Raw genomic sequence first — 23938 nt, forward strand, 5'->3', positions numbered from 1 at the left:
ACGTGACTCTGACAGCCAACTGGTCACGAAATTGCTGGCGTCTAAAAACTTTATAGAATGGCTTGCAGTAATCTGTGGGAAATAAGGACTTGCAGTAACTTGCTTGTGGTTCACCATGGTTAGTAACATTATAAGTGCAGGTGAATACTTTTCATTGGTTTCAGTTCAAACACTAAACTTTACTTCTTTTGTGGTCAGCAGATACATGTAGATAGAAATAAAGCTGTTCATACATCAATTATACCACCTGCTCTTTGATTCAGTCTTGCCCTATAGTAATACAGGTAGACTTAAAATAGCACCTATGAGCAGTGGGTACGGCACACTATACTGACTAAGATTCTTTCATTCCATGTGAAAAAAAAAATCTGAAAAAGGAAACAAATAAAATGTTTACACTTGCAATTCTACATTAAAATGGCTTTAAAGGAAATAATATACATATACTACTGATCTCTACGTGGATAGTGTGCGCTTATTGAAAGTAATTGGGATAAATGGGAAAGCATAACTAATGCTTTGTAAAGGGGTTTCAGATAAAGTTAAAGGTATATTTAAGGCAAAACAGAAAAGCTCAATGAAACCCAATAGACCTCCTCCGCTTATTGCTGCCAAATACAGCATTTTTGGGGTTTTCTTTGGTAGGCCCATGCTAGTTATAATGGCCTATAGAACTCTGTGTGCTATGTCCATGACTAGATTGCTCTCACAGCACTTCTCCTTGTATACTAGTCATACTACAGTCCTTGAGTCCCAAGCACTGTGTATAACATTCTTTACTACTCTTTCTCCCTGCTCCCGTCACTGACGTTGCAGAAGGAACGAGGTGCCTGTTACTGGACCTGCATGTCCTGTAACCTGCTTCTCCCAGGTAGAACTTCATTTACCCATTAGACCGATTAGAGATAGAATACAGTTTGTACTATGAATCAGATCCCGTATACTGCAGATATAGGGAGTATGCTGTTTGTTTGCATCTAGTGAATTATTGGATGAAATAAAAGCTTAAATAAATTGTAGGTGTGTTATAGAAATAAACAAATAAATACATGAGGGCCTATAGCTGCACTTATAAAGGGGTTTCCCCATAAATAAAAGTTTGGGCATATTGCAAGGAAACGGCATATCTCGCTGATCAGTGGACTATACAGCACCTCTCGTCTATTCACGGGTCGGGAGGGGCGCAGAGCAGAGAAAGTAAAGGTGAATTGTCTGTTATGCGTTTAGAGACTAGCGTCACACAAACTCATACTATTGTTTCTTCTAAATTTACCCATGATCGACCATGATGTAATTTTTTGGGGTTAGGAGTATTGGAGGTCGGAACAATTGTGAGGTTGCAAAACCAGTATAAGTAGCTGACTATATGTTGTAGAAGGAATGATTGACTGGGAAACCAGAATTTTGTATACTGAAAAAGGTCATTTGATCTAGGAGCACAGAAGACGTTCTTTACTATGTTCTCTTCTAAAGGGGGTCTATGCTCCATGTTCGAAATGGATTTGGCTCAAAACGAATTGTTTATAGTCTCTTTTAGAGTATTAGAATTAAGAACTGGAAGACTAGTTGGTCAGATGGGAAAAAAAGAATAAAAGGGATAGGGTTACAAATATTGAACTGATGTTGTAGAATGCCGGCCAATGCTTTCAGTGTATAGATAAGCATTGCAGACTGGAACCACATTTAACATCTCTTCACATTAATATAGGATAATGCATATTCACATATAGATGTTTGTAAATATTAGAGTGAAATAAAAAATTTACCACAATTATCTGTATTATAAAAGCAGGTGAATGAGTTAACAAAACCATGTTGTAATGCGGTCGTTCAGGACAATATACACTATAACTCGGGAAGCAATATATCACAGGTATACGCCCAAATTGGAACCAGAAGGAGTGAAAGCAACATCATTCTGAGAGATTTACAAGGTTTCAAAGCTTTTGAACAATACGCTAAGAACACGCTCATAGTTCATAATGCACCTTAATCGGGGACAAGATCAACGAACTAATAGTTGGCATTTTTCCAGTTGATAGGAGGGAGAGAGAGTAGGGTGGAGTCATTTTATTGCTGGAAACCGTCTCCATATTCCGTGAGTATGGGGTTCACTGCAGACATTTACTAGCGGACTCTTAATAGTGAGAATATAATAAAACAGACAGTAACAGCACAGGAACTACCAGGAAGGAACAACCTCTGTAAAACCATGTTCTACTCGGTTTATGCATACGTGCACGCAAACCATTGGAGCCAAGAGCGGAGAGTATTGGTTACAGCGCTATACAAATATTATTGTTAGGAAACTTAAAGCATGGATAAATATGCTTACCTTTAAATTCCTTTTTTTTTTTTAAAGATGTTCTCCATTTAAAGTTTTGAAAAATCTGATTAATAATGCAAGTAGAATGACAAGGCTCGAATTCTGCCAAGCTGCCTGTCCTCTATGTCTGCTGTCAACTCAATGTCTATCAAGCTTTGGGCTGTTTAGAAATGTCACTAGACTCTGCAATTTTGGCAGAGAAGAATAAGGGGATATTCAGGTGCAACAGATTTGTTGCAAATATATTTGCGACTGAAAATCTATCCCCTACATCTAAATAGGGTTATTTCTGCAGCATGTGCATTTCTGCAAGGCCCGTTTAGATGAATGAGACAGTCGTAGAAATGTCTGCAACAAATCTCCTACTATAAACCCTCGGACATCTTTCTCTGTCAATTTTCCTAGCTGAAATGCCAGAGCCTATTGGTGGTAGCGCTCGTTGTTTTACCCACTGGAGAGAGCACCACAGTGTATCATTTATGGCTACTATTTGAGTTAGAACTACTATTCAGTATTTTAATCTAAGCGTGAACTGAAAACAACGAAGAGCCCAAGAATACAGAAAAAGCAGCCCCTCATTGCCTACCTTGATGGGTAATAGAATCATCTTACATCTTTTGAGACAAAATTTCCATATAGATCATTTACATTATACTAGTCAGGAAGATTTTACAATAGTAAACATAAATCTAGGTTTACGTGTGACAGGTTTTTAGAGTAAGGCTGTGTTCACATCAGCGTTGGGCTTCCATTCATGAGTTTCGTGAGACCTTTCCATCGAAGGAACCCATGAACGGAAAGTCAAACAGAAACCATAGCTTCCGTTTGCATTACCATTGATTTCAATGGTAATGCTTCCGTTGCAGTTGGTTTTCGGTCCGTAAAGTTTCAGTTTGTTTTTTTAGCGGAAACAATAGCGTATTCGACTGCACTATTGTTTCCGCTAAAAAAACAGAAGCCTTACGTAACGGAAACCAATAGCAACTATTGAAATCAATGGTAATGCAAACGGAAGCTATGACTTCCGTTTGGATTTCCGTTCAAGGGTTCCTCCGACGCAAAGGTCTAACGGAACCCATGAAAGGAAAGGCCGACGCTGATGTGAACAGGCCCTAAAGTTACACAAAGTTTGTGTAAATGAGATTTAGGTAATCAGAAAATAAGATTGACTACAAATAAAACCAGCTTCTCTTTAGAAAATATCCAGGCCCAGTCTCTTTTTCCACAAACATGTTAATAAGAGGTACTAGAAATCTATGTGGAGGAGCCTGGCTGACAAAGTCTTGCGTTGCACTCCATAGTGATGTTAGGAACGATTCTGGACACATCTGAATGGTTCATAATTATAAATAAAACATATTGAAAGCATCCGAGCTGGAAACATAATATTGGGTATGTGATACCACTGGTTCCAGATCACTTCTCCCCTCTGGCAAGTAACAAAGGCCAGGTAATAAGGATTAAATTGTTAACACCTCTAGGTAACTCTGCACGCCATACAAAGCTAGAGCAGCAGGTAATTGAGGGAGACAAGAGCTTGTGACATGATCCACTACATCTTGGGCAGAGGAGGGAGTCAACGGCATAATGTATAGAATATGAAGAATTTATTCAATCAGATGTGTGTCCATTATAGGGGAGATCACGTGTCCTAAGAACTACAGTATTGAACACTCCACATTGGGATTATTTCTGATGGTTGTCGGATCATTTGGTAGCATGTGTTAATTTTCTTAAATATTTGTATTATAATACTACTACTAATAATAATAATAACAACAACAAGACTAATTTCCTTAAATTTTTTTGTGCCATATATTACTGGAGTCAACTTTTGTACTAATATTTAACCTAACATCATATATATTCAACTTATTTTATTTATTTATTGCGAACATGATTTATATCACAAACATTATCCACAACGGCGAGCTAATATTACAGGGCGAGCCAAATCAAGAAATGATTTATTTCAGTGAATAACAATATCCACAACACTATACAGATGATTTACTTACACCTATTCCTAGAGGGGCTCACAATCTCATATCCGTATCTGAGGCCCACAGATATACTGCGACCATATACTTTTCACATGAAATCAATGAACCCACTTTTATAGATCAATGGTTTTTATTCAGTTTGAAACAAGTTCTATAATAAGAATAAGAAGAAGCTCTGACCCACTTGTGACCACATACTTTGAGTTCACAGTACTAGCGAGGGTATAATGGTAGAACCAGGGGGCTGATAAGTGTATAAATAGTATAATGCAACAATTGAATTGATATATTTTTGAGGCAATGAAACCACTGGTCTCTACTCGACTAAACATACCGCATAGACAAAAAATAAAAATAGTCAACAGAAAAGGAAGAAAAGATTGATTACGGAAAAATTAAGGGTAAGAAAAGGAGGAGGAAAGAGAAAGTAGAAGGTGCTGCTCAGACCACCGGGTCAGTCTACAATTACCCAGCTTTAATCCTAATTCTTACAATTGCACCGTCTACAGGACAAGCGTAGTTCATGAGTGCTACTAAACATAACTCAAAGGTGGAGTTGATGGGGGGGGGGGTTATGTAGCCCTAAATCCCCCAAGAGACAGATGTAGAGCTACGGGGCTGATGTCACTGTAATTATGCCCATCATTAGCCGCTGTTCTGAGATGTTTAGGAATTAGAATAAAGTTCTGTATGGCACATTCCTTGCTAAATACTCCATTCAGAATAGCTTTCCTGATATGCCTCTGGTCTTACTAAATCCTGCTCTTCAATCTTAAATCCCTGCACAAAGCTCCTTGTGAAAAGGTTTTGACGGCTAATGAGTCAATCTCAGTATCTCAAAATTTCCCACCTCTTTATTGGAAGTAAAAAAAGAAAAGCACTGAGGTGTGGGCAGCTGATGGATGGAAGAATATGACTCAATGTCATAATGTTCATTAACAATAGTTACAACAAAATATAACTACTAAACCATAGCAGCAGAAAAATGGCATAGGAGTATGGCTTACAAGCCGTATCATTGCCAAGTAACGTGGCTACCGCTTGGGAGTAGACAAGTCAGCAAATAAAGAAACAATAAAAATTCATCTTCCAAAGGTAAAAATTATTTTATTCTAATATTATTGGCTTGTTCATCTACTATTATTCAATATAAGCATACGGAGAGTTGTTTACCTAATGTGACATAAGAGTGCTTTAGAAATAGGTCTAATGTATATATCTTGATGGAAATTAAGTATATATTTTTTTTTATCCTGTAGCATGATTCTGTGTATTAAAGGAGATGACAAAACCGATACTTCAATGCCAAATATTCTCCTTTTTTTTCTTTGTACTTGACAGTTCTGCCCTTCACTGACCAAGTTTACTTTTGACCCCCTTGAAGTATACCTCTATTTTTTAAGATTTGTTTAATTAAATCGGTGTATAAATTCTAAGAAAAAGAAAAGCACAATTTTTCATTTATTACCAATTTTTACCTTGATTTATCCTAACTGATAGTGGTTCAGCTGCTGCATTAACCCCTTCAGGACATAGCCTGTTTTGGCCTTGTGGCACAGCCGATTTTTTCAAATCTGACGTGTCACTTTATGTGGTAATAACTTGGGAATACTTTTATCTATCCAAGCGATTCTGAAACGGTTTTCTCGTGACATATTGTACTTTATGTTAGTGGAAAAATGTGATAAAAAAATTCAGTACTTGTTTGTGAAAAACACCAAACTTTAGAGAAAATTTGCAAAAATTAGCATTTTCCTAAATTTAAATGTATCTGCCTGTAGAACAGATCGCAATAACACACAAAATAGTTACTAATTAACATTTCCCATACGTCTACTTTATGTTGGCATCGTTTTTTGAACATCCTTTTTTTTTTTCTAGGACTTTACAAGGCTTAGAACTTTAGCAGCAATTTCTCACATTTTCAAGAAAATTTCCAAAACCTATTTTTATAGGTACAAGTTTAGTTCTGAAGTGGCCTTGAGGGCCTTATATATTAGAAGTCACCCAATTTTAAAATACTCTACCCCTCAAAGTATTCAATACAGCATTTAGAAAGTTTCTTAACCCTTTAGGTGTTTCACAGGAATTAAAGCAAAGTAGAGGGGACATTTACAAATTTATTTTTTCTGTCAGAAAATCCTTTTTTTTCTGTAACACAAAGTTTTACCAGAGAAACGCAACTCAATATTTATTGCCCAGATTCTGCAGTTTTTAGAAATATCCCACATGTGGCCCTAGTGTGCTACTGGACTGAAGCACAGGCATCAGAAGCAAAGGAGCACCTCATGGATTTTGGGGCCTCCTTTTTATTGGAATATAATTTAGGCACCATGTCAGGTTTGTGGGGCCAAAACAGTGGAAACACCACCAAAAAGACACCATTTGGCAAACTACACCCTTCAAGGAATTTATCAAGGGGTATAGTGAGCATTTTAACCCCACAGGTTTTTTGCTGAATTTAGTGGAATTAGTCCGCAAAAATGAAAATCTACATTTTTTCTAATAAAAGGTAGAAATTATAAATTTTTACAAGGCATAAAGAAGAAAAAGCATCCCAAGATTTGTAAAGCTATTTCTCCTGATTACGGCAATACCCCATATGTGGTAATAAACTGCGGGGCTCAGAGGGAAGGAGCGCTATTTGGCTTTTGGAGTTCAAGTTTGCTGGATTGGTTTTCGGGTGTCATGTCGCATTTGCAAAGCCTCTGAGGGACCAAAACAGTGGACACCCCCCAGAAGTGACCTCATTTGCTGAATTTAGTGTAATTAAGCCGTGAAAACTTGTATTGTTTCTTATTCTTTTTTTTTTTTCTTTTACGGCGTTCACCGTGCATTATAAATTACATATTTTATTTATTCTGCGGGTCGATGCGATTACAGCGATACTATATGTATATCGTTTTATTATGTTTTACGGTGTTTGCACGATAAAGTCACGGTTTTAAAAAATTATTTCGATTTGTGTTGTCATATTCTAAGAGCCACAACTTTTTTATTTTTCCATCAAGAAAGCGGTGTGAGGGCATGTTTTTAGCGGAACAAACGGTAGTTTTATTGGTACCATTGTGTACATGCGACTTGTTGATCTCTGTTTATTAAATTTTTTGGGAGCTGAAGTGACTAAAAATAGCAATTCTTGTATAGTTTTTAAATTATTTTTTTATGGCCTTCACCGTGTGGGATAAATTACATTATATTTTTATAGTTCAGGCCGTTATGGACACGGCGATACCGATTATGCGTCGTTTTTTTTTTCTTTCTAATAATAAAGGACTTTATAAGGGAAAAGGGGAGATTTTTTATTTTATTATTTGGAAATGTAACTTTTTTACTTTTGTAACTTTTTTTTTTAGTCCCACTAGGGACTTGAAGATCCAATTGTTGGATCGTTGTTATAATACCCTGCAATATTTATGTATTGCAGGGTATTATAACTGTCAGTTTCACACTGACAGGGGGCATATTAGGTCCTGGCTCTGACATAGTCGCCTTCCATTGATGGCAGACCGGAAGCCTTTGTTAGGATTCCGGTTTCCATAGCAACCATCGGCTCCCGTAAATCGCGCCGCGACAATTTTGTTATAACAACTTGAATGCGGCGGTCGCTATTGAGGGGTTAATCGGCGGGGATTACTGCTGTGATCCGACCCGATGTTTTCCCCCAGTACTAGGGCTGCTAGTAGCAGCCTGTACTAGGAGATGCCGGGCTGCGGCGAGTGCCTGTGTGCTCTGTTAGGAGCACACGTAGAGTAACGGGCTGAAGGCACAAGGATCAGTGCTGCAGCCCGTTAATCTACGTGGGGTGGTCAGGAAGGGGTTAAATATCCCCACAGTGAAAAGGTAACAACCTGCACTAAGGAGACACAGAGTCTTTAACAGCGGAAAAGGGGAGGGATTGTCTGCACTAAGGATCCAAAATTACACTGAACGCCCCTCCCACTCGTTCATGTGATAAAAAGAGTGCTGCCCACAGACTTGAGATATGTGTCTGCTTACAGCTATCAGAAACAACTCCCCCAGTAAGGCTTCGCTCACATCTGCGTCAGGGCTCCGTTCCGACTGAGCTTTCCGTCGGAACGGAGCCCTGGCTGACACAAACAGAAATCATAGGTTTCCATCACCATTGATTTCAATGGTAACGGATCTGGTGCCAATGGTCTCCATTTATCTCCGTCGTGCAAGGGTTCCGTCGCTTTGACAGAATCAATATCGTAGTTGACTACCTTTGGTTTCCGTTAGTTTCAGTCAGGGCTTCATTCTGATGGAAAGCTAAGATGGAACGGAGCCCTGACACAGATGTGAACGAAGCCTAACTGGTCAATACGGGGAGAGAGATAAGTGGCTGCCAAACACCTATGGCAGTGCTTGAGGGATTCAATAGGATCGAACAGGTTAAAACCTAATCTGTTGAATTTTTGTTTCTCCCAGAGGAAAATGTTGGGGGGGGGGGGGGGGGTCAGAAGCCATAGAGCTTGATCCCTTTTTACATCAGGGTTTTTCTGTTTAGTTTAAAAATATTTTATTGAATTTAACAATAACATAGGAGTAAGAAGCAAGAACAAATGCTTCTTAATGCTTACAAAAAGGTAACATTGGTCAATGGAAAAAGACAATGAAGCTGGATCCCTTTTTTGATGAGACATATAAACATAAAAGCTAGATACATTATTAAATCGAATGTTAAGGCAATATATGATGTTTAGCAATTATGTATTTGTTGCTTACGGAGATATTTACATTTTTCTATTTAGTTGCAGTGGCCATTATTGCAAAAGAGGCAATGCGGGAAGTGCAGCCATATTGGTTATCAATCTTGAGTTAGCTTTTCAGCAGCTAATAGTGAACTGTCACTTTGTTATTGATTGATACTGACAAAATGAGCGTTGATCGTCAGTTTCTGAAAAGCAAATTCCTAACTGACAACCAATATGGCTGCAGTTCATGTAGTCAGTTATGTAAAAAAAAAAACATGGCCACCACCACTAAGCAGAAAAATGGCAATCGCTCTGTAAATAAAACAAATGTAATTGGAAAACATTGGCTACTGCTCTAACTTCTTCTTTACTAATCTATGACCATGTTTACATTTTGAGTGGAAATCCTCTAACAGAGAGACAGTGTGTTACCAAAGTGTTATTGAGAAGCAATTGGCAAAATATTAAATTGCATGTTGCAAATCTCAATAAAACTAAACCTACAATTCAACTACACTCATCTTTAAAACCAAGCAATACAAGAGATTTGGCATGCAATCTAACCATTTATCAAGTCACGGCTGTATTTTAGGGGTGTTTTTGACCCCTAAAAATAGTTCTTAGTCGCCCCAAACATAATATATATATACAATTTCAAGATGCATTCTTTTAAAAATAAATAGCGTTCCTGTGCCACCTATGATTTTTGTTGTCATTGCACACGTACGTCACTGATGCGTCGGCTGCCGTCGGTCAAATGGCTCAGGATGACACATTACTGCTGCGCGATGAAACAAGAAACCATGCGAGAACAACACCAAAGTTAAAAAGTTAATTATAATTTTTTACATTTGGAGCAAATTAGAACTTGGCAAACTAAGCGAGTGCATGGAGGGCAGAGCAAAGAAACAGGAGTAAGATGTTTTTGTTTTTTTTATTATTTCCTTTGTGACAAGGATTCTTCTATCACTTTAACTAGCTTAGCGTGCAGCTTCAACCTCAGCGCACAGCAGACAACGTCTTTGATTTTCATACACTGGACTCTTCTTCAATATAAACTGCAGCCTGAGCCTAGGACTGTTTATCAGATGCATTTCTGACAGATTATTTATAAAAGGGCTGAAAATAATGACTCTAGACGATTGTGCACCCTCTTGAAAGTGGTCTGTGAATTCTCTGCCTGTATATAAACAATCTGGTGTGTTCAATCAGCAGTGTCACAGCTAGGAGTCGGCATATAGAGGTCACACCATGGTGAATTTTCAGGAAAGCGAGCTCCAAATGTCTTTAACCCCTTGGCTGCCAAGGATGAATAAAAGTACGTCATACCAGGTCTGCTCTTTCCCGTCCAATGACGTATTTTGTATGCCATAAACGTAAAGTTCTTGAACCTAAAACTCAGGCTAGAGTTTGGGCTCATTCTGAAGTGGGCAGTCTGGGCTATCTCATGTAGGCGCGATCTGACAAACATCAGGTAGTCGATTCCTGCCTGCAGCCTCTGAACATTCTCAGACAGCCAGTCTATTTAGAAATCTAATACATGATAGTGAGAGATGCTATTCTGTATTGGCTATTTTTCAGACACATGCTTATGTGGGTCTACACATATGTTATAAAGCTCATACCTCAATCTTTTTATTAGATATTTAGTGGGTTAACTTCTGTCTAGCTGAGAAATTTCACAAAGTCACAAAAGGGCAGTCATTACTGTAAACGACTGGATTCACGTGGATTTAGCGATTTCATCATTGCTGGTAGAGTATATCTATTTATCTGAAAAGTAACGGGTCATTTGACATTGGCAACATGAAGCTGTGCAACAACATGGTAGTGCAACATGCGAGGCAAAAAAGGAAAAAGTTGACTCAATGTTCTAATAAAGGACAAGTATGTGGGATGATGGAGTGATCGACATGGATCACGTAGAAAATGTCATTTAAAAAATATATATATATATCCGATCTAACAAAGAATACCCTGTCATCAGCGTAAATGCAAAGTCTAAATGTTCTCTAGTTAGGTTAAAGAAAATGAATCCCAGTAACCTTTAGTAAATGCCGAATTCTAGCTTTCAACAATAACCAATTAGATTTCATTTCCTGTCAAATCCATCAACTGAAATGACAGGACTTTATTTAGATCGTGAAAAATGCAAATCAGACATTGTCCAATTAAGTTAATGATGTTAACCCCTTGAGTACCCAGCTCATTTTGGCCTTGAGGACCAGACCCATTTTTTCAAATCTGACATGTATCACTTTATGTGGTAATAACTCCGGAATGCTTTTACCTATCCAATTGATTCTGAGATTGTTTTCTCGTGACACATTGGACTTTAGTTTAGTGCAAAAATTTGGTCGATAAATTCATTCCTTATTTGTGAAAAACACCAACATTTAGCGAAAATATGAAGAAATTATGATTTTTCCCATTTTAAATGTATCTGCTTGTAAAACAGATTGTAATACCACACAAAATAGTTACCAATTAACATATCCCATATGTCTACTTTATGTTTGCATCGTTTTTTGAACATCCTTTTATTTTTCTATGACCTCACAAGGCTTAGAACTTTAGCAGCAATTTGTCATATTTTTAAGAAAATTTCAAAAAGCGATTTTTTCAGGGACGAGTTCAGTTCTGAAGTGGTTTTGAGTGCCCTATATATTAGAAACCCCCATAAAACACCCCATTTTGAAAACTGCACCCCTCAAAGTATCTAAAACAGCATTCAGAAAGTGTTTCAACCCTTTAGGCGTTTTACAGGAATTGAAGGAAAGTAGAGCTGAAATTTTCAAATTTCATTTTTTTTTACAAAATTCATATGTAATACATTTTCTTCTGTACCACAGAAGGTTTTACCTGAGAAACGCAACTCAATATTTATTGCCCAGATTCTGCAGTTTTTAGAAATATCCCACATGTGGCCCTAGTGCGCTAATGGACTGAAACACAGGCCTCAGAAGCAAAGGAGCACCTCTTGGATTTTGGGGCCTCCTTTTTTCAGAATATATTTTAGGCACCATGTCAGGTTTGAAGAGGTCTTGTGGTGCCAAAACAGTGGAAACCCCCGAAAGTGACCCCCATTTTTTAAACTACACACCTCAGGGAATTTATCTAGGGGTATAGTTAGCATTTTGACCCCACAGGTATTTTGCTATATTTTCTGGAGTTAGTCTGTGAAAATGAAAATCTACTTTTTTTCTGGAAAAACGTAAAAATTTCTAATTTTTGCAAGAAATAAAGGAGAGAAAGCACCCCAACATTTGTAAAGCAATTTCTCGCGATTACGGAAATACCCCATATGTGGTAATAAACTGCTGTTTGGACCCACAGCAGGGCTCAGAAGGGAGGGAGCGCCATTTGGATTTTGGAGCTCTGATTTTACTGGAATGGTTTTCAGTGCCGTGTCACGTTTGCAACGCCCTGGAGGGACCTAAACAGTGGAATCCCCCCAAAAGTGACCCCATTTTGGAAACTATACCCCTCAAGGAATTTTTCTAGTGGTATAGTTATCATTTTGACCCCACAGGTTTTTTGCTGAATTTATTGGAATTAGTCTGTGAAGATGAAAAGAGACTTTTTTTTGGAAAAAACACAGAATTTTCTAATTTTTATAAGGAATAAAGGAGAAAAAGCACCTCAACATTTGTAAAGCAATTTCTCCTGATTACGGAAATACCCCATATGTGGTAATAAACTGCTGTTTGGACCCATGGCAGGGCTCAGAAGGGACGGAGCACCATTTGGATTTTGCAGCTCAGATTTTGCTGAATTGGTTTCTGGGGGCCATGTCGCGAGTCCCTGAAGTACCAGTACAGTAGAAATTCCCCAGATGTGATCCCAATTTGGAGACTATACCCCTGAAAGAATTAAATTAGAGGTGTAGTGAGCATTTTGAGCCCTCAGGTGTTTTATAGATTTTATTAGAATTGGTCCGTGAAATATAACCTGTAGCTTTAGCTCAGAATTTTTCATTTCCACAAGGAATACAGGAGAAAAGACACCCCAAAATGTGTTACACAATTTCTCCTGATTACGGAAATACCCCATATGTGGTTGTAAACGGCTATTTGGACATACGGCAAGGGTCTAAACGGAAAAAGTGAAATTTCGTTTTTGGAGTGGAGATTTTACAAAATTTGTTTTTGACGCCATGTTGCATTGCGCTGAGGTACCAGTACAGTGAAAACTCCCGAGAAGTGACCCCATTTAGGAAACTACACCCCTCAAGGAATTCATCTAGAAGTGTAGTGAGCATTTTGACCCCCAAAGGTTTTGCAGAAATTAGTGCACAGTGGATGTTGCAGATTGAAAATTGACATTTTCCACATATATGCTATTTCAGTGCCCAATGTGTTGGGCCCAGCTTGTACCACTGGAGACATACGCCCCATAAATTGTTAAACTGTTCTCCAGAGTACGGTAATACCCCATATGTGGTCATAAACCGCTGTTTGGGCACACTGCCAGGCCCAGAAGGAGCGCCATTTGGCTTTTGGAGCGCAGATTTTGCTTGGTAGTAGTTTTTGTTTAGTGTTTTACTGGTGTTTCAGTTTATAATGTGGGGGCATATGTAATCTGTGCGGAGTACATACATTTTTTGCGTGACACACTGTCGTTTTTATTGGTACCATGTTTGGCTACGCGCGACTTTTTGATCACTTTTTATTCCATTTTTTTGGAAACAACGTGACCAAAAAAGGAAATTCTGCCATTGTTTTTTATGGTATTTTTTTTACGGTGTTCACCGTGCGGGATAAATAATATGATATTTTTTTAGGTCAGGCCGATACGAACGCGGCGATACCTATTATGTCTAGTTTTTGTCTTTTTTTTCATTTTTTTTCTAATTATAAAGGGCTTGATCAGGGAAACAAGGCGATTATTGTTTTTATTACGTAAAACTTGTATTTATTTATTTATCTAAAACTTTTTTTTTTACTTTTTTTTCTACTTTTTTTTCACTTTTTATTTTACACATACTAGGGGACTGGAAGATCTGATCTTCTGATCCCCTGCACAATACACTGCACTACTTCTGTATGTACTGATGTAGTGCAGTGTATTGTAACTGTCACTTTACAACTGACAGTTGAGCCTATTACGTCCTGCCTTGGGCAGGACCTAATAGGCTCCCGTACCTGGCAACCAGGAAGCCGTTGCTAGGCTTCCTGGTTGCCATTGCAACCATCAGAACCCCGCGATTTTTCGCGGGGGGGGGGGGGCAATGGGGTGCAGAGGGAGCCCCCTCCCTCTGTATCAATCACTTAAATGCCGCTGTCGCTATTGACAGCGGCATTTAAGGGGTTAAACTACAGCGATCGGAGAGGACAGTGATCGCTGTAGTTGCAGTGGGATGTCGGCTGTATATTACAGCCGACATCCGATGAAGATGGAGCGAGCACAGCTCCTGTGCCCGCTTCATCCTCAGGGCGTTACTATACGCCCATTTTCGGGAAGGGGTTAATAAAAAGTGTTTGTTTTTTTTTTACACTGCTTTCTCTGATCTCCTCACGTATCTCACAGAAGTGAGGAGATCAGAGAAAGTGACCGGAGCTTTCTCCTGCAGACGACGTCACAGACGGCTGTGATTGGTCAGTCTTCAGAGACTGACCAATCACAGCAATCGCCGGCATTGGGGACTGCTAATTGGTCCCCAGGCCGGTAGCAGAGACGGTTAGCTGTCAATGACAGCTGCCGCCGCTGTTCTGTCACTATGTGATTTCACATAGTGACAGTTTATTCCTGCGCCGTAATAGTACGTCGAAGGTACGCTGGCATAAGTGGCCAGCGACGTACTATTACGTCAAAGGTACGCAAGGGGTTAATTAGAAAAGATTCCATACAATGACTCCATAAACACATGCTTTCATTAATAAGAAGGTTTTGTGTTGCCGATCTTTCACCACGACACCTTACAATGTGCTCCCATTAATAGTAAGCAGGTCTGGGCTCAATTCTCTATGGAAGATGACTTCTAATAGATTGCCGGCTAATAAATTGCCTGCCAGGCCTCCAGAAAGCAGCAGGTGACTGGTGGTGACTAATAACCGGAAAGGGGTTTAACTATTAACTTTGTGATCTCGACAGACTGTTCAATCGTGAGGTTTCTTCATCAAGAAATGAACACAGTATTTGAAAACACACACACACACACACACACACACGCACGCACGCACGCACGCACGCACACGCACGCACACACACACACACACGCACGCACACGCACGCACACGCACGCACGCACACAATGGATCCAACATGTAGTGTATATAGTAAATACAATCGAGTCCCATGACTGAGGGGTCTGGAATTTAGAGCGGGGTTCCTGGAGCTGAAGTAGTAATTTCAGTACAATGGCATCATGACTAGGTGGTGATGTGCCGGGCTATGACCTCTGTATAACACATAAAGCACGCTGTAGAGCCTTTACTCTAGCGGTATTGGATTAGAAGTGTGTTCTCACCCTGACAATGGTCAGACAGCTCTACTAAATGGGATCAGCTGCAGCGAGCCCGGGGCAGAGGAAAGGCTACAACCTTTAGATCATTTAGAAATGTGTGATAATGCAGAGCAATAGCAATAATAAGATGTCTATATAATGTTAGGTCTCAACCTGTCATCCCGTAATAAAAGAATATGCAGACGTTAAAGAGGGGCGCCTGCACTTCAAACATAAAGCATGATTCAACATCAAAATGATGAGAACGCCAAGGAAATCCCTGCACCATTTCACTATACAGTAACTTACCACGCCATGTACCGTTCTAGCTGCAGATGTGGCCTTCCTTAACCCTTTAGTGACCAGCCTACTTTGAGCCTTAATGACGGAACAGTATTTTCAGTTTTTAGATCGTCGCTTTTCAGAAGCCATAACTATTTTATTTTTCTGTAGATATAGCCGTGTGAGGGACAGATGGTATGGGGAATATATAATTTATTGATTAACTTTTATTACCTTTTTTGGGGGTAATGGAAAAAAAGCAAAAATTTGGCCATTCTTTTTGTTTCTTAAATTGACGCTGTTTACCGTGTGGTATAAATAACATAACTTTATTTTGCAGGTCGTTACAATTACGGAGCTACCAAATTGATATCGTTTTTTATGTTGTACTACTTTTACTCAATATAAACACTTGTCTCGTTGATCGGCGCTCCTTGCATCTACCAAAATTGGCCAGTGTAAAAATACCTTTAGACGTGCAACTTCAGGAATGATCTAGCTCTAGTCTCAGATATAGTTTTATTTATGCTGAAAACACAATTCACAACTAAAGAATTTACTTTTACCATTGTTTTACACGCAGAGTAATTGCCTCTAGAATTATTGGCTTTTAGTTTGAGAAACATAGTACATAAAAAGGTAAAACTAAAATAATATAAGTTTTTAGAATAAAAGTTCTTGTTTTTCCCCCTAATATTAGGGATTGCTATTTATAAGGGTTTCCCCATCTTAAAGGGCTATTCTGGTTTCTATTTATTTATTTATATCTAATATACATGTATTTCAATTCTGCTCATATGCCTTTCTTATAAGGTCCTGTTCACACAGAGTTTTTTTGACACGGTTTTTGACGCGGAAACCGCGTCGTACAACGCCTCCCATTGATTTAAATTTGAGGTGGAGGTGTTTTTTCCCCACAAGCAGTAAAACCATCTTGCGGGAAAAAGAAGCGACATGTCCTATCTTCGGGCGTTTACGTCTCTGACCTCCCATTGATATCAATGGGAGGCAGAGAAAGCGTTTTTGCCCGCGGCACTCAATAGCCTCGGGCGAAAAACGTGCCAAACGGCATGCAGGTAGATCAAAATCTGCCTCAAAATTCCAGATGGAATTTTGAGGCAGAATTTTCTGCCTGCAAAAAACTCTGTGAACAGGGCATACAGTGCACTTGCCTCGGTCTCTGCACCAGAAAGTTGTAAAGCCCACAAATTAGACTTGTGTAATGTATTGATGGGCTTACTGAATAACATTGCCCATAACATCTACTCTACAGAAACTGGGGCAACTGCACTGGTATAAGAAAGGCACGGGAATTTTTTTTTAAACACATGCTTAGGGTTGCTTTTGTAGATTTATTTCTATATTAAATACATGAGGACATGTTCACAACACATACCAGGGGCCTATAAGAGTGCATTCATTGCGGCGACTGCATGGGTGAGAAACCACGGCCACATACATTTTTCCAATAGCTTCACAATTTTGCTGGTAATACCACAGGTCTACCGCATGTGGCTGAAATTACGCTTACATGCAGAGGCCAACGGGCGTACAATTTTGCCGGTAATAGCGCTGCAGTGTGAGAGCGCACCCTTAAGATGATCATTTAAAATTTCGGCACACAATCCAAAAGTCTGTTTTCAAGGAAACTAAAATGAAGATAAGACACAATGATTAATAGGAATGGCTTGTATGGTGTCACTTACCTGATTGTCAGCATGATTGACTGTGAAGTATCCAACACATACAATGATTTCATGAAGTAGATCTTGACATGAGTATTGCGTGCAAAACCAAATCAGGAAACTGATCACATGTCGAAATGCAAGAGAGAGACCCTCTGCACCTACAACAGACTGCCAGAAAACAAGAGGAAGAACATCACACGTAGTCACATAAAAAAAGGTGCGCACAATATTTTAGAACATAATAATGCAGAAAATGGCAAAGCATCTGCGCCATAGTTATATTATGCGTGGATATCCCATTTTTCCTCTTTTACATTTGGCCATCTGTTTTCCGTCTAGAAATGTCATAGGCAGCAATCACTTAGACACTGTACAAGTTGTTTTAGAGCTTGGAGTTGAGGAATCTGCATAAACATCAGCAGGTCATAGACGTGGGAGCTGAAAACTCAAGGAGACAAAACCTAAGTACATTATAGCTGGTAACAATGCAAACAGTGTGACCATACCAGAGAAGACAAGGTCTGGAAGCTGAGCAGATAATGCCACCACACCAGAAGATTGTGGTAAATATATACCTTATCCACCAACGGAAGGTATATACAGTGTGTACATCTTCTACCACTCGCAATGTTATGCATAGGTAAACAATGCAAAGGCAATATCCAGTTGAATAGGAAGATGTGCATGTTTTTACCTGAAATGACTGGAGATGAAGTGTAGCAAAACTATTAAGGAACCGTAAGCTTTGAATAGCTACTTGAATGGTGTTCTGCTCATAGGTCTCTTTATCGCTGGAAACATTGGGTTCAGAGGAGGAATTGTGGAACAACGCACAATACAACATATGAAGAACTCCGACAAGATCTGAGCTTTGAAGAGCTGCTGACAGTCCTGTGGGATCCTGATTGCTTTCAAAGATGTCCCAAGAGCTGAAGGAAAACAGAAATAAATGACAATTTTGGCTAACTGACAATTTAACCCCTTAACGACCAAGGACGAAAATGAACGTCATGGTCGGCTGCTAGTTCCCGCACCATGACGTTCATTTTCGTCCGCATTTCAAACTGTCACTCTGTGTAAACACAGAGTGACAGACCCGCGCTGACAGCTGTCCTAGACAGCTGAGACATCAGGCTCGCCGGACAGCGGACCATCGCCGCTGCTTTCGGCAGTTAACCCCTTAAGTGCGGCGACGGATTGCCGTCGCCGCATTTAAGTGGTTTGAAGCACATCAGCAGCCCCCACGAAGTGATCGTGGGGGCTACCGATGCTTGTCACGGCAATCGGAGGTCAGATAATGACCTCCGGGTTGCCATGTACGGAAGCCTCGGAGGAACAGCCTCCGGCCGTTCCTCCTCTGCTTCCTGTCAGTGTGACAGTCACGTCACAATGACAGTTAGAGTACATTACACTACGTGTGTAGTGTAATGTACTCTAGCAGCGATCAAAGCTGCAAGTCTAAGTGTCCCCTAGTGGGACAAGTTAAAAAAGTAATAAAAAGTAATAAAAATGTTTTAAAAAAAAGTGTAAAAATAAAAGTTAGAAGTTCTATAAACACTAAATGCTTTTTTTCCTATAATAAGACTTTTATTATAGAAAAAAATGAACACGTTAAAAAAGTACACATATTTGGTATCACCGCGTTCGTAACGAACCCAACTATAAAACTATAATGTTATTTTTCCCGCACGATGAACACCCCCAAAAAAATCAATAAAAAACTACGACAGAATCACAATTTTTTTTGTCACCACCGCTCCCTAAATAAAGAATAAAAAGTGATCAAAAAGTCGCATGTACCCGAAAATAGTACCAATAAAAACTTCTATCCGTCCCGCAAAAAACAAGCCCTTACACAGCTTTTTTGACTAAAAAATTAAAAAATTATGGCCCTCAGAATATGGTGACACAGATTTTTTTTTTTTTTATAAATAAGTCATTTTATTGCGCAAACGCTAAAAAAAGGAACAAACCTATATACATCTGGTATCGTCGTAATCGTACAAACACGCAGAATAAAGTAAAAATGTCACCTATAGCGTACGGTGAGCGCCGCAAAAAGAAAACCTAAAAAACGGTGTCAGAATTCCTGTTTTTTGCTCAGGATTGCAAAAAAATTGAATAAAAAGTGATAACAAAAAATCGCACGTACCCCTGAATGGTACCAATGAAAACTACAGATTGTCCCGCCACAAATAAGCCCTCACACGGCTCCGGTGGTGAAAAAATAAAAAAGTTCTGGCTTTCAGAATATGGCGATGCAAATTGTGCAGTGTTCCAAAAGTGGATAAGATCGGGCGCCATTTATCAGTGCGACACCGGCCACACATCTATGAAATATTATTTATTTACCCCATTATTATACCCTCTTATTATGCCCTGATGTTCTCCGCACAGATTACACATACCCCCACATTATAAACTGAAATACCAGCAAAACCCAAAACAGAACATTTACCAAGCAAAATCTGCGCTCCAAAAGCAAAATGGCGCTCCCTCCCTTCTGAGGTCTGCAGCGTGCCCAAATAGCAGTTTGCGCCCACACATATGGCTTCGCCATACCTGAGAGAACCCGCTTAACGTTTTATGAGGTATTTGTCTTCTGTGGCACAAACTGGGCACAACATATTATGCACTAAAATGGCATATCAGTGGAAAATTGCAATTTTCACTTTGAACCATCCGCTGCGCATTAACCCCTTTGCGCACTATGACTTAATTGCCCGTCATGGTGCGGCGGTTGATGTCTGGAGCGGGCTCACGTGCTGAGCCCGCTCCATACGCTGCGGGTGTCAGCTGTGTATTACTGCTGACACCCGGGACTAACGGACAGGTACAGCGATCGCTCTGTTACAGAAGCCTGTAAGAATAAAAATATACTGCAATACATTAGTATTGCAGTATATTGTACCAGTGATCCAATGATCGCTGGATCAAGTCCCCTAAGGGGATTGAATAATAAAATGTGTAGAAGAATTATAGTTATTAGTAGTGAGAATAATTTTTTTTAAAGTTAAAAAAACAAAACACCTTTTCGCATTTTTCTTCTAAAGTAATGTAAAAAAATGAACAAAATTGGTATCGCTACGTCTGTAAAAGTCCGAACTATTACAATATACCAATATTTAATTTGCACAGTGAACACCTTAAAAAAATGTAATAATTGAAACCGCCAAAATCGCTATTTTATTTTTTTTGTCACCTTCGCTCTAAAAAAAAAATGTAATACAACTTTTGAATCACTTTTTATGTACCAAAAAATGGTACCAATAAAAACTGCAGCTCCTCCCGCAAGAAATAAGCCCTCACACCGCTCTATTGATGGAAAAATAAAAAAGCTATGGCTCTTGGAAAGCGGGGATTGAAAATCTAAAATATGAAAGCAAAAAATGGATCAGTCCTGAAAGGGTTAATTCATTTCTAATGAAAAAACTTTTGACCACATGTGGGGTATTTCCGTACTCGGGAGAAATTGCTTTATAAAAAATGGTTGTTTTTTTCCTCCTTTATCCCTTGTGAAAATTAGAAAATGCAACATTTTAGTGGAAAAAATGTTGATATTAATTTTCGCGCCCTAATTCCAATAAACTCTGCAAAAGACCCGTGGGGTGTAAATGCTCACTATACCCCTAGAAAAATTTCTTGAAGGTTTTTCCAAAATGGGGTAACTTTTCGTGGGTTTCCACTGTTTTGGTCCCTCCAGTGCATTGCAAATGCGACATGGCACCGAAAACCATTCCAGCAAAATCATAAATCCAAATGGCGCTCCTTCCCTTCTGAGCCCTACTGTGGGTCCAAACAGCAGTTTATTACCACATATGGGGTATTGTCGTAATCGGGAGACATTGCTTTACAAATTTTGGGGTGCATTTTCTTCGTTATTCCTTGTAAATAATAAAAATTTCTACGTTGTTTCAGAAAAAAAGTAAATTTTAATTTTTACAGACTAATTCCAATATATTTAGCAAAAAACCTGTGTGGTCAAAATGCTAACTATACCCCTAGGTAAATACCTTAAAGGGGTTGTCCCAAGTTGATAAATGGTGCTAGTTAGCTCCCCCATGTAAAAATAAGAAGAATTCTAATTACCTGTCCGTCGTCCAGCGATGTCGTTTTCTTGATATCGTTGATTGAAGTTGCGGTCGGTCCCTCTTTGTATCCTGCTCGTTGCCTAGGTTCCCGGCCACCGCTATTTACCTTTAGCGGTGGCCGCGCATGCGTAATGACATCCTCTGCGTCCGGAGCAGAGGATGTCATTTACTCATGAACGCGCATCTCGGCGCATGCGCAGGAGATGCAAGGAGATGAAGTGGAAGGCACCCGTCGCGAGAAGTCTGCGCTCCGCTAAAGGTAAGTGTGTGTGTGTGTGTGTGTGTGTCTGTGTTTGTGTATATATGGGTGTGTTTGTGTATATGTGTGTGTGTTTATGTGTGAGTGTATATATGGGTGTATTTGTGTGTATATGTTTGTGTATATTTTTGTGTTTGTGTATATTTGTGTGTGTGTATATATGGGTGTGTTTGTGTATATGTTTGTGTGTGTGTGTGTTTTTGTATATGTGTGGGTTTGTGTATGTGTTTGTGTATATATGGGTGTGTTTGTGTACATATGTTTGTGTGTATATGTTTGTGTGTATATGTGTGTGTGCTTTTTTGGTGTGTTTATGTGTGTGTGTTTGTGTATATATGGGTGTGTTTGTGTATATGTGTGTGTGTGTATATATGGGTGTGTTTGTGTATATATGTATATGTTTGTGTATATGTGGGTTTGTTTGTGTACATGTGTTTGTGTATATGTTTGTGTGTATATGTGTTTGTGTATATGTTTGTGTGTGTGTTTATGTGTGTGTGTGTTTGTGTATGTGGGTGTGTTTGTGCATATGTTTGTGTGTATATGTTTGTGTGTTTTTGTATATGTATATGTGTGTGTATATGTGTGTGTTTGTGTATATATGGGTGTGTTTGTGCATATGTGTATATGTATGCATATGTGTGTGTGTATATGTGTGTGTGTGTTTGTGTATATATGGGTGTGTTTGTGCATATGTGTATAGGTTTGTGTGTATATGTTTGTGTGTGTTTTTGTATACGTGTGTGTTTGTGTATATGTGTGTGTGTTTTTGTATATATGTGTGTGTGTATATGTGTGTGTGTATATGTGTGTGTATATGTGTGTGTGTATATGTGTATGTGTGTGTTTGTGTAATATATGGCTGTGTGTTTATATGTGTTTGTGTATATGTTTGTGTGTGGTTGTTTGTGTGTGTGTAGGTGAGTATAAGTATCGGTATTGTTCACATTGCTAACTTTTTTTTAATGTTGTTGCAGATTTTGATGTACCGATTGGACTACGTCTTTCGATTCGTTGGACTACTGCTTAGATCTACGTTTTTTCACATTTTAATAAAATGGTTAACGAGGGTTTTGTTGGGGATTTCTTATTTCAATAAAAAAAAATTGTCTTTGTGTTTTTTTTTCAAACTTTATTAGTGCCTAGATAATGACAGTTGGCTGATTGACAGCGTCCATTATTAAGGCGGTACTTAGTGTTAGCCAGTGCAGAGGCTAGCACTAACCACCCATTATTACCCCGGTACCCACCACCACCAGGGGTGCCGGGAAGAGCTTGGTACGATCCAGTACCCGACCATCTGTTGTGATGGTCGGGTACTGGGGCGGCCGTAGGCTGGTATTATGAGGCTGGGAAGGGCCAAAAACAGTGGACCTTCCCACCCTTGTAATGCTAGGCTGCTGCTGCTGTGTTGTATCGGGCTGGTTATAAAAATGGGGGGGACCCCCACGTCGTTTTTTTGTAAAATTTAACAATAGACGTTGGGTCCCCCACATTTTTAATAACCAGCCATATACAAGGCCGCAGCAGTCTGGCATTACACGGGTGGGAGGGGCCACTGGTTTAGTACATTCCCAGGCTAATAACACTGTGTTGTTTGTGGCTGGTTATGATAAATTGGGTGGAACCCCATGTCTTTTTAATAAAAATAATAAATAAATAATAAAAAAAAATGACGTGGGGTCCCCCCCATTTTTATAACCAGCCAGATACAACACAGCAGCAGCAGCCTAGCATTACAAGGGTGGGAAGGTCCACTGTTTTTGGCCCTTCCCAGCCTCATAATACCAGCCTGCGGCCGCCCCAGTACCCGACCATCACAACAGATGGTCGGGTACTGGATCGTACCCAGCTCTTCCCGGCACCCCTGGTGGTGGTGGGTACCGGGGTAATAATGGTGTTTAGTGTTAGCCTCTGTACCGGCTAACACTAAGCCTCCCCTTAGTAATGGACCTTGTCACTCAGACAGCGGCCATTACTAAAGTGATAGTAATAAAACTTGAAAAGAAAAGACAAAGATATAGATAAAATATTTTATTGAAATAAAGCACCCCCAACACAACCCTCATTAACCATTTTATTGATGAAAAAAAAAGCGTCATCTAAGTAGTCCTCGAAACCGACGTAGTCCAAACACCAAACCTGTA

At 39.4% G+C, this 23938-nt stretch overlaps 1 protein-coding gene across 2 annotated transcripts in view; it reads right to left on the reverse strand.

Annotated features, from left to right (window-relative positions):
* Positions 1 to 23938, reverse strand: part of SCAPER (S-phase cyclin A associated protein in the ER) — a 217718-nt gene that overhangs the window by 13022 nt on the left and 180758 nt on the right. For both annotated transcript variants that reach the window (XM_075857645.1, XM_075857644.1), the window contains exons 27-28: positions 18136 to 18370; positions 17460 to 17609 (exon numbers count right to left, since the gene is read on the reverse strand). In XM_075857645.1, coding sequence (XP_075713760.1) covers positions 17460 to 17609; positions 18136 to 18370 — 385 coding nt within the window. The remainder of the gene's footprint in view (positions 1 to 17459; positions 17610 to 18135; positions 18371 to 23938) is intronic.

The sequence above is a fragment of the Rhinoderma darwinii genome, chromosome 3, assembly GCF_050947455.1.
Source record: "Rhinoderma darwinii isolate aRhiDar2 chromosome 3, aRhiDar2.hap1, whole genome shotgun sequence".
NCBI lineage: Eukaryota > Metazoa > Chordata > Amphibia > Anura > Rhinodermatidae > Rhinoderma > Rhinoderma darwinii.